The 11,965-nt window shown below is 43.8% G+C and overlaps 1 protein-coding gene across 2 annotated transcripts in view; it reads left to right on the forward strand.

The window, feature by feature from the left end:
• afg2a (AFG2 AAA ATPase homolog A) overlaps positions 1-11,965 on the forward strand; it is a 53,154-nt gene that overhangs the window by 3,356 nt on the left and 37,833 nt on the right. The window contains exons 2-9 of one of the 2 annotated variants that reach the window (XM_079631584.1): positions 407-531; positions 997-1,154; positions 2,117-2,175; positions 2,247-2,666; positions 4,199-4,328; positions 5,546-5,602; positions 5,749-5,872; positions 9,039-9,291. In XM_079631584.1, coding sequence (XP_079487710.1) covers positions 407-531; positions 997-1,154; positions 2,117-2,175; positions 2,247-2,666; positions 4,199-4,328; positions 5,546-5,602; positions 5,749-5,872; positions 9,039-9,291 — 1,326 coding nt within the window. Of the gene's footprint in view, positions 1-406; positions 532-980; positions 1,155-2,116; positions 2,176-2,246; positions 2,667-4,198; positions 4,329-5,545; positions 5,603-5,748; positions 5,873-9,038; positions 9,292-11,965 lie in introns of both variants that reach the window. The other variant, XM_079631585.1, reaches the window with a different exon arrangement.

Here is an 11,965-nt window from a genome sequence, read left to right on the forward strand (position 1 = left end):
GGAAGTAAGTAGAGAGGAGTTGATTATAGACGTTATGATCGGTAAGATAGAGGAGAGACATGTTTTAACCAGGGCGGTAGGGATGGGATCAAGCAGACAGGAAGATAAATAATGACAAACAATACAATAATAATTAGTATTACAATATATTAATGTTCTTATATAATATGCATATTATTATTTATTTATTAATGACAATACGTTTACTTTTTATTTATCAGCCGTTGCTCAAGTTGCTTTATAAACCATGAAAAACTAATTAAATATTAGCTGAAAATGTGCATAAATAAATAAACAAGTGGTAACACAAACACGATGCATTGGTTTGAACCTACAGACACCTGATGTCTTATATGTATATAGATTTATATTAAACTCTATATTTGCATGTGATGTGTGTGTGCAGCGGAAGATAAAGCCCCTCAGCGATGGCGGTCATATTTGGCTCAGATGAGTGTGAACACCATGAAGACCCTGAACACCTGTATCGGCCGTCCTGTCCTGATCTCCAGCAGCGCCGGACAACAGGAGGTGTGTGTGTGTGTGAGAGAGAGAGAGAGAGAGAGAGAGTGTGTGACGGGGTCTCAAGTGTGTTGAAGCTGTGTGTGTGTGTGTGTGATTGGGACGGGGAATCAGTGTGTGCTGCAGGAGTTTGTGTGTGTGTGTGTGTGTGTGTGTGAGTGAGAATGTGTGTGTGTGTGTGTGTGTGTGTGTGTGAGTGAGAATGTGTGTGTGTGTGTGTGTGTGTGTGTGTGTGTGTGAGTGAGAATGTGTGTGTGTGTGTGTGTGTGTGTGTGTGTGTGTGTGTGAGTGAGTGAGTGACGGGGACTCATGTGTGTTGAAGCTGTGCATGTGTGTGTGTGCATGTGTGTGTGTGCAGGTGTGTGTGTGCTGAAGCTGTGTGTGTGTGTGTGTGCTGAAGCTGTGTGTGTGTGCAGGTGTGTGTGTGCTGAAGCTGTGTGTGTGTGTGTGTGCTGAAGCTGTGTGTGTGTGCAGGTGTGTGTGGCGTGGCCGGCGTCTCAGTTTCCAGGCAGGCGTGTTGGTCTTCAGTCCAGCGTTCAGTCCAGTCTGAGAGTGAAGCCAGGAGATCATGTGACCCTGCAGCCAATCAGTGGAGCCGTTCTCCAGGCCGAACACCTGCGGCTGAGACTCAGGTACAGCTGACCCCCGGCTGACCCCCGGCTGACCTCTGGCTGACCTCTAGACACATCAGAAACACTACAGACGCGCTCAGAACTGAAGACTAAAGTCCACATGACGCTATTTTCTTTGCTAGCGCACATTACTAGTCTTGTGGTGAACAGTTCATCCGTGCGAGTTAATACACAGAAACAAATAGTTTGCCGTGGTAATCTTTAATCAAACTCAATATTATCATCATAATAATCAATATCCCCTTTCTCTGGGACATACGGCACAACTCAGAGATGCTGATCGTGAGGGAATGTCTCCGCCTGCTGGTCGACAGCAGAAACACACGCTCGACTTCACTATTAGTTAACTGTTATATTTTATTAGTTTTTATTTAATATTTTATTTGTAAATTACAGAGAATCCGAGAAAAAAGAAAACTAAACATGAGTAGAAGTTTGTTGCTGAACTAACCAAGACTTTTTAAAAATATTAAAACTGGCAGCAAATTTTAAATAATCAGGTTATGAATTCCAGAATGTTAAATTATAAAAATATTAATTTAAAAAATATTTTTATAATATAAATGTAATGTAAATATAATATATTATAAAAACAAATATTTTTATAATTTTTTTAAAACACATTTGTGATTTGAAACAAATATAAAAAATATAACAAATTTGTATAAATAAAATATTTTAGAAATATTTATAAAGGTATAATTATTATAATATTTATATTATAAATATAATATATTATTGTAGAAAATTGATACTTTTTAATATTTTTTAATATTCATATTTAACTTTTTTATAAACACATTTGTGAAGTGATTTGTAACAAATATAATATAAATGTTTATAAATAAAATGTTTTATAGATATTAAATAAATTATAATCTTTATATTATAACTGTAATATATTATAAAAAATATTAATAGTGTGTGTGTGTGTGTGTGTGTGTGTGTGTGTGTGGTTCCAGTGCTGAAGACCGAGTGCTGAACACAGAGGAGTTCCGGAACGATCTTCTCCGGATGTTGGGTAATGACGCGCTCTGCTCTCCTCGAACCGCTTTGCATGCTGGGACTGTTCTCAGTGCTGTTGTGTTTCAGACGGGCGGGTGCTGCTGGCGGGCGGCAGTGTGTCGCTCTCTTACTTCGGGCGGCAGTGTGTGATCGGCGTGGACCGGATCCGAGGCGTGGACGGAGGGACGCAGACCTCAGTCGTTCTCGATCTCTCTTCACAACTAGATCAGCTCTCCATCCAGCAGAACACATCACGTGACCTTTCACCTCTGACCCCTCAGCCTGACCCCGCCAGTCCTGTGTGTGTGTGTCGCTCGTCGACGGACACCTTCTACTCCGTCTGCAGCTCCACCGTTCTGAGCCTCTCCGACCCTAACGAGCGGGTCGAGGACGACCAGGGGTCAAAGGTCACGTACAGTATGATCGGCGGGCTCGGAGGTCAGCTGAAGGTCATCAGGGAGACCATCGAGCTGCCGCTTAAACACCCCGAACTCTTTAAAAACTATGGTGAGTGAGGTCACCTGACCTTTTATATATTACATATTACATATAATCCATGACGTGAGTGTAGGGCTGGGCGATAAATCGATTTTATCGATTAACTCGAGTGTGTAGTGTACATCGATGTGTTTGAATGAAAATCGGTTTTCTCTATAATATCCGCCGACGCTCCCCTCTGGGCTTCCGTAGTTCCGAACGCGCTCAGCGCGTTTGTCATAGAGCTACACAAACAACATGGCACATGAACAAGACCGCGGCTGCACAAGCACACCCGCCAAAAACATTTACAAACTGAATCTGCAGAGCTGCCAACTCTCACGCAGTTGTCACTTTCCACTCGCTCTCACGCCACACATCCATTTCTCAAGCAGAGAAAATCGCGAAGCAAAGAGGACGGTGACACCGACAGAGAAGGTTCACGGTACTATTGATATAAAACAAATTCTCAGCTCTCAGATTCTGTCAATTTAATTACAAAATTCAAACAATAAACACCGTTTTGGTGCTTGTAAATGTGACGTGACAGATCGCAGAGAGATCTCAGTTCAAGCGGCACTTGAACGGTCATCTGTTAACTTACTACTAACTTAGTTAATATAAATAAACACGAATGATTAATAGGTCATTTGAAAGATACAGTATGTAATGTAATAAAATCGCTAGATCAAGTGTTTTTCAACCGCGGACAGAGGTCCATAAACAGCTGGAGAACAGTCGGGTAACGTTTACCTCAGGAAAGCCGTTTAATAACCATAGCACGTTAACTTAGTTGGACTTAAACAATTGTCTGTAGAGAGGAGTATTTTGCTAAATATGATAACTATATTAAATTTTTATTATATTTTTACCTATATCATTAAAATATTATAACGTTGTCATTGTAAAAAACGCATTAAAATAAAATTGAGATGTTACTTTTAACCTTTAAGTTAATAATAATACCAGCTGACAGGGCTCTGTATGTTTACAGTAGGTGACTTTTTTTTGGGAGAGAAAAATTAACAACACATTAACGCATCTACTGTACCTAATATTTATCCAAAGGAATCGATATTGAATCAAGATCAGAATCAAATCACAAGAATTGAAATTGTGAGCATTAATAAAAACAGTAGCATACAGTCAGTGTACCATGTAAACATTGTGTTGTCACTAAACTTAATAAAATTCTGTTTAGTCACCAACTGATGCAAGTTTTTTTTTTTTTTACATTTACACCCATTTTATGTTATGTTACATTATGTTAAATGTTACATTTTCACTGTTTACAAAGGCAGGGCCTGCCATCTTGGCTAGCTAAAACTTGTTTTAAACAATTTATTTGTCATCTGCAGATTGATTTTAAATAGGGGGGAAAAAAATCGATTTAAATCGTAAATCGGATTTTTTATGAAAAAATCGGGGATTTTTTTTTTAGGCCATATCGCCCAGCCCTACGTGAGTGTGTTTCTGTCATGTGATGTGCATGTGGTCATGTGACGTGCATGTGGTCATGTGACGTGCATTAGGTCATGTGACGTGTGTGTTCTGTGTGACAGGAATCCCGCCTCCTCGCGGTGTGCTTCTCTACGGGCCGCCCGGCACAGGGAAGACTCTGATTGGACGAGCAGTAGCCAATGAGGTGGGAGCTCACATGAGCGTGATCAACGGCCCCGAGATCATGAGCAAGTGTGTGAGAGAAACTGACCATCACAACACACACATTCTCACAAAACAGGACGTGTGTTACATTTAAGGCGAGACACGGCAGGCAAAAAACATCGTTTTTTTTTCACTGGTCAATTAATTTTGGGCTATTTGTCTTCAATAACATCTTCTTTCAGACTTGTGGTGAAAAAAAGTCCAAAATACACATTTAGGTCTTTATTTTACTAACTTTGTCTATTTGCGTCTGTAGATTTCTCTGAAATTCAACAAAAGTTGGCGTTCTTAATCAACGCGCTGCTCCGCGATCTCTGTCTGCTTCCTGTAATCTCACACACCGCTGTAAAGCTCTCTCTCTCCTGTACAATGCTGTCGGATCCAAATATGGTCATTTCCTTTCTATCAGCAACCAATCGTGAAAGTACAATGTGCATTTAACTCTAAAAGCGAAATCTCATTGGCCGATGTAAATTTCTGACACCCTGATTGGTTCAGATGTATCACGTGACGCGCTCTGACATTAGATGTGTGTTTTTGACTGTTTTTCTGCTCAGTTAAAGGCCATAAATGCTGTGTTTATAAGTTTTGATGTGATTTAGGTGGTTTGTATTGTTGTTGCTAATGATTTGATGAGATATTGTGTCAGTAAATAGTTGTTTATACTAAAAAAAGTATGATTTATTACATTACAAATCTTTAAATGCCTTTTCCCCAAAATGGGTTTTTTGTCATTCTCCAGTATAAACATCTCAGCCGATGTACACCAAACTTTCCAGTTATACACTTAGCAGTATTTTGAAGATATGTTCAGAGGGATTTGTAAATAAATCATTCCTGGCCTGATTTATGTGACATTATAATCCCAAAAATATGGCGAAAATCGATTTTTTAAGGCTATGGACAGTATATTTAGATTTCCTAGGTAATGAAAGCATATATCCTGAAATCCCTCTGATCATCTTTCTTCATCTTGTGTGTAATCAAAATGAAAAAAGAATTTTGCACCTGGCTTTATCATATGTTCATATCTATCTACCGAAAATATATGCAAAATTGCGCATATTTAATGAGATAATGCCTAATTTGCATAATTAAACATACAAATTTCAAAAACTTGTAATACATTTTTTTATGAACTTGTGTAAGTAATCAACTGAGGAAGTTTCATGGTGATATCTATTATTTTAATAAATAATAAGTTATTAGTTCAGATAATCATCTCTCTCTCTCTCTCTGCGCAGGTTTTATGGAGAGACTGAAGCCAGACTGAGGGAGATCTTCACACAGGCTTCACAGAGGTCACACACACACACACACACACATACAGACACAGACACACACACACACACACACACACACAGACACACACACACACAGACACACACACACACACAGCTAATGCGTCACTGAGTGTGTGTGTGTGTGTGTGTGTGTGTGTTCACAGGCAGCCCTCCATCATCTTCATCGATGAGCTAGATGCTCTGTGTCCTAAGAGAGAGGGATCCCAGAACGAGGTGGAGAAGCGTGTGGTGGCGACTCTCCTCACACTGATGGACGGCATCGCATCCGTGAGTCAAGTCCCTGGTCATGTGTGTGATGATGCGTGTGATGCTGGCCAATAGCGAGCCTCCGTTCTGACGTACACCCCAGAAGCGATGCGCTGTTACACTACAGAACTCACTCAGAGACGCACACAGAAGAACATCAAGAGTTCAATACAGTCATTATTTTTGTGTGTTTTTGCGCACACAAAGTATTCTCGTCGCCTGATAAACTTAAAGGGATACTTCAGGATTTAGCATTAAGCTTTGTATCAGTAGAAAGCCAGTATTATTTTTGAATTACCGTGCAGTGTGTGTGTGTGTGTGTGTGTGTGTCACAGGCGGGTCTCAGCAGTGTGTGTGTGTGTGTGTGTGTGTGTGTGTGTGTGTCACAGGCGGGTCTCAGCAGTGTGTGTGTGTGTGTGTGTCACAGGCGGGTCTCAGCAGTGTGTGTGTGTGTGTGTGTGTGTGTGTGTGTCACAGGCGGGTCTCAGCAGTGTGTGTGTGTGTGTGTGTGTGTGTGTCACAGCCGGGTCTCAGCAGTGTGTGTGTGTGTGTCACAGCCGGATCTCAGCAGTGTGTGTGTGTGTGTGTTTGTGTGTCACAGGCGGTTCTCAGCAGTGTGTGTGTGTGTGTCACAGCCGGGTCTCAGCAGTGTGTGTGCGTGTGTCACAGCCGGATCTCAGCAGTGTGTGTGTGTGTGTTTGTGTGTCACAGGTGGTTCTCAGCAGTGTGTGTGTGTGTGTGTGTCACAGGCGGATCTCAGCAGTGTGTGTGTGTGTGTGTGTCACAGCCGGGTCTCAGCAGTGTGTGTGTGTGTGTGTGTGTGTGTGTGTGTCACAGCCGGGTCTCAGCAGTGTGTGTGTGTGTGTCACAGCCGGGTCTCAGCAGTGTGTGTGCGTGTGTCACAGCCGGATCTCAGCAGTGTGTGTGTGTGTGTTTGTGTGTCACAGGTGGTTCTCAGCAGTGTGTGTGTGTGTGTGTGTCACAGGCGGATCTCAGCAGTGTGTGTGTGTGTGTGTGTCACAGCCGGGTCTCAGCAGTGTGTGTGTGTGTGTGTGTGTGTGTGTGTCACAGCCGGGTCTCAGCAGTGTGTGTGTGTGTGTCACAGGCGGGTCTCAGCAGTGTGTGTGTGTGTGTTTGTGTGTCACAGGTGGTTCTCAGCAGTGTGTGTGTGTGTGTGTGTCACAGGCGGATCTCAGCAGTGTGTGTGTGTGTGTGTGTCACAGCCGGGTCTCAGCAGTGTGTGTGTGTGTGTGTGTGTGTGTGTCACAGCCGGGTCTCAGCAGTGTGTGTGTGTGTGTCACAGGCGGGTCTCAGCAGTGTGTGTGTGTGTGTGTGTGTGTGTGTGTGTGTGTGTGTCACAGGCGGGTCTCAGCAGTGTGTGTGTGTGTGTGTGTGTCACAGCCGGGTCTCAGCAGTGTGTGTGTGTCACAGGCGGGTCTCAGCAGTGTGTGTGTGTGTGTGTGTGTGTGTGTGTGTGTCACAGCCGGGTCTCAGCAGTGTGTGTGTGTGTGTGTCACAGCCGGGTCTCAGCAGTGTGTGTGTGTGTGTGTGTGTCACAGGCGGGTCTCAGCAGTGTGTGTGTGTGTGTGTGTGTCACAGGCGGGTCTCAGCAGTGTGTGTGTGTGTGTGTGTGTCACAGGCGGGTCTCAGCAGTGTGTGTGTGTGTGTGTGTCACAGGCGGATCTCAGCAGTGTGTGTGTGTGTGTGTGTGTCACAGGCGGTTCTCAGCAGTGTGTGTGTGTGTGTCACAGCCGGGTCTCAGCAGTGTGTGTGTGTGTGTCACAGCCGGATCTCAGCAGTGTGTGTGTGTGTGTTTGTGTGTCACAGGTGGTTCTCAGCAGTGTGTGTGTGTGTGTGTGTCACAGGCGGATCTCAGCAGTGTGTGTGTGTGTGTGTGTCACAGCCGGGTCTCAGCAGTGTGTGTGTGTGTGTGTGTGTGTGTGTGTGTGTCACAGCCGGGTCTCAGCAGTGTGTGTGTGTGTGTCACAGGCGGGTCTCAGCAGTGTGTGTGTGTGTGTGTGTGTGTGTGTGTGTCACAGCCGGGTCTCAGCAGTGTGTGTGTGTGTGTCACAGGCGGGTCTCAGCAGTGTGTGTGTGTGTGTGTGTGTCACAGCCGGGTCTCAGCAGTGTGTGTGTGTGTGTGTCACAGCCGGGTCTCAGCAGTGTGTGTGTGTGTGTCACAGCCGTGTCTCAGCAGTGTGTGTGTGTGTGTGTGTGTGTCACAGGCGGGTCTCAGCAGTGTGTGTGTGTGTGTGTGTGTCACAGGCGGGTCTCAGCAGTGTGTGTGTGTGTGTCACAGGCGGATCTCAGCAGTGTGTGTGTGTGTGTGTGTGTCACAGGCGGTTCTCAGCAGTGTGTGTGTGTGTGTGTGTGTCACAGGCGGATCTCAGCAGTGTGTGTGTGTGTGTCACAGCCGGATCTCAGCAGTGTGTGTGTGTGTGTTTGTGTGTCACAGGCGGTTCTCAGCAGTGTGTGTGTGTGTGTGTGTGTGTGTGTGTCACAGCCGGGTCTCAGTAGTGTGTGTGTGTGTGTCACAGCCGGGTCTCAGCAGTGTGTGTGTGTGTCACAGGCGGATCTCAGCAGTGTGTGTGTGTGTGTGTGTGTCACAGCCGGGTCTCAGCAGTGTGTGTGTGTGTGTGTGTCACAGGCGGATCTCAGCAGTGTGTGTGTGTGTGTCACAGCCGGGTCTCAGTAGTGTGTGTGTGTGTCACAGGCGGATCTCAGCAGTGTGTGTGTGTGTGTGTGTCACAGCCGGGTCTCAGCAGTGTGTGTGTGTGTGTGTGTCACAGGCGGATCTCAGCAGTGTGTGTGTGTGTGTGTCACAGGCGGATCTCAGCAGTGTGTGTGTGTGTGTGTGTGTGTGTGTGTGTCACAGCCGGATCTCAGCAGTGTGTGTGTGTGTGTGTGTGTGTGTGTCACAGCCGGATCTCAGCAGTGTGTGTGTGTGTGTGTGTGTGTGTGTCACAGCCGGGTCTCAGCAGTGTGTGTGTGTGTGTGTGTCACAGGCGGATCTCAGCAGTGTGTGTGTGTGTGTGTCACAGGCGGATCTCAGCAGTGTGTGTGTGTGTGTGTGTGTGTGTGTGTGTCACAGCCGGATCTCAGCAGTGTGTGTGTGTGTGTGTGTGTGTGTGTCACAGCCGGATCTCAGCAGTGTGTGTGTGTGTGTGTGTGTGTGTGTGTGTCACAGGCGGGTTCGCAGCTGCTGGTTCTGGGAGCCACTAATCGTCCTCACGCTGTGGATGCGGCGCTGCGGCGGCCCGGCCGCTTCGACTGTGAGCTGGAGATCGGCGTTCCCGACGCCGGCGGGCGGATGGAGATCCTGCAGAAGCTGCTGCTCCCGATGCCGTGTGTGTGTGTCACTGACGACGAGCTGCGCCAACTAGCCGACGCCGCGCACGGATACACCGGAGCCGACCTCGCCGCCGTCTGCAAGGAAGCCGGTGAGCTTCACACACTCATGCAGTCGTCAGGGACTCTGCTGCTTGACCTTTGACATCTGTGTGCTCAGTAGGGCTGTCAAATTAACATTAGAATTTTTAATATTCGTCGAATAAAATGAAAAATAGCACATTCAAATTTTTGGTGTTTGCCTGTGGTTTAAAAACACCATGGAAGAACAACTAGCCGAACTAATATAAACTTCAAGCATTATTAAAGACAAGCAAACACTCAGTAATTAAAAAAGAACAAATAAAAAGTTAGCAGTCGCAACAAATAGACACAACTGAACAAAGATACGATTGAAATAAACAGTGTTTTAAGATTTTCAAGTAATCAGGTTCAGAAACGAATCAAATGTAAAATAACACTGCACTTTATTAATAAAATATACATTACAAATATAGTTACAAATGTTAATCAGTCAAGAATTTTCTCTTTATTATAGAGACGGCAGGAATATTAGGCTACTGTCACTTTAAGACTGGCCCAGTATAGTTACACACTTCTGAGTAAACTGAAAACAGTGAGTCGACTCGCGATTTAATGGTTTAAAGTCACAATAAAATCACGTTTTCTGCGCGCGGGCTCTGGATGCACAGAAAACACCGCGCAGCGTCTCGCGCTTGAAACGGAGGAACCGAAATTTGTATTTCATAACAAGGATCCGATTCCAGAATTGTAATCGATTGTGGATCCGCAGCCCTAGGCGCGAGACATGCTGATGACGTCACTGACGCGGTGTGTGTCGGTTCGCTTATCCAGCGGTGCGGCTGCTTGTTCGTCTGAAAAGTGGCGGGAAAAAAAAGCTTCTTGCGAACGAAAACTCTCTCAGTTAGTGGGAAAAAACGTGCAACGACACACTTGACCAAACGATCAGTCTGAGTGTGTGTGTTTATCAGCTGAAAAAACAGTGTACACAGAAAGCGCTCAGCGTGTGTGTGAGAGTGTGTTGGAAACGGTACACAGAAAGCGCTCAGTGTGTGTGAGAGTGTGTGTGTGAGAGTGTGTGTGTGAGAGTGTGTTGGACACAGTGTACACAGAAAGCGCTCAGCGTGTGTGTGTGTGTGAGAGTGTGTTGGAAACAGTGTATCTTGGTGTTTTTGATGATCGAGATGTAGATGTGTGAGGATGAGTGTGTGTTTCTGAATGTCCGTTCACTATTGTGTGTTCATGTAGTTCATCACGTTGTGTGTTGAAGTGTGTGTTCTCAGGTCACTGATGCACACACACAGCTTCATGCACTATTGTTACCTCATTTTCCTCGCATGCACATTGAGGAAATTATATTTTATTAAAGGACAATTGTTTGAAAAGTTAATGCACTTTAAAAAGTGAATGTCATTTCATTTCAATAAAAGATGCGATGCTTGATTTGGTTTATATCTGCTTATGTCGCTCGCTCGCGCCCTCTTGTGGACACAGGAGACAACACAGAACTCGACCTCTCACATTAAAGCCTTTAGAATTAGAGAATAGGTTGTTCTGTGGCAAGGTCGAGAGTGTGTGTGTGTGTGTGTGTGAGTGACAGAGAGAGAGAGAGTGTGTGTGTGTGTGTGTGTGTGTGTGTGTGTGTGTGTGTGTGTGTGTGTTGATCTTTCCATGTAGGCACAGATGCATCACTGTTTAAAAATACCCCGCTGTATAAAGGACGTGCAGGTGTGTGTGTCTGTGCTTTGTGTGCATGACGGTGTGTTTGTATTAGCGTGTGTGTGTGTGTGTGTGTGTGTGTGTGTGTGTGATATTACTGTGTGTTCAGCAGCGACTCACTGAAACTGAACTCCAGTGTGTGTGTGTGTGTGTGTGTGTGTGTGTGTGTGTGATCAATAATGGCCTCCTGAACACACTCGAGTCTCACCGCTTCATCCTCCGCAACTCTTCAGAGAAACATTACAAATCTTCTGAAGATTAATTCATAAGAAAACTATTAAATGTTCAGTAGTGGCCAAAAGTCATGTGATGTGATATTGTGCAGTTGTGCTTGTTTATTTGAGATCACACACTGAAATTGTGCGGATGTTATTTTTAACCAAAATTATGAACATGCAAGGTATTTGCATGGTAAATTTAATTGAATTAGTTTTGCCACATAAATCTGTCAGATAAACACCGTAAGCAAGTTTAGTGTGTTGTTCTTCCCTCATATTTAAAATACCTTAAAATTTAAGGTCATTAAAAATCCCCTCCGAGCGTCGCTTTTGTCCACTATTGTAGTTTTAATTGTAATTATTTTAATTAATATTTTTAAATATGTCTGTGGTTTTTATAAATTTTTATTTGAGTTTTAGTTTATTTTAGTACTTCAACTTTTAGTACAAACTAAACTAAACAAAGAGAAAGTTACCTTGGCAACTCGCTGAAATAAAATAAGCTTAAGTTTTATAAAAAGAAAAGAAATTCAGCTAATATTACGTAAATTAAAATGTTTGTATGGTGTATATTGTCTTGATTTGTGTGTATGTTTAGTATTTTAATTAAAGCATTTTAATAGACTGGATTCACAAAAATCTTATTCTAATTTAAGTTTCCTGAAGATAAATATTAATATAAAATATAATATAGAATATTTCCAAGTGCAACATCTTGCCTTTGGGGATTTAAAACAAGTTGAAGTTTATCTATGATTCATTTTAGGTTTATTTATTTACGATTATTTAAAATGATTTTTTAACCCCT

Source organism: Phoxinus phoxinus, assembly GCF_949152265.1.
Source record: "Phoxinus phoxinus genome assembly, chromosome: 12".
In the NCBI taxonomy this organism is placed as follows: Eukaryota; Metazoa; Chordata; class Actinopteri; order Cypriniformes; family Leuciscidae; genus Phoxinus; species Phoxinus phoxinus.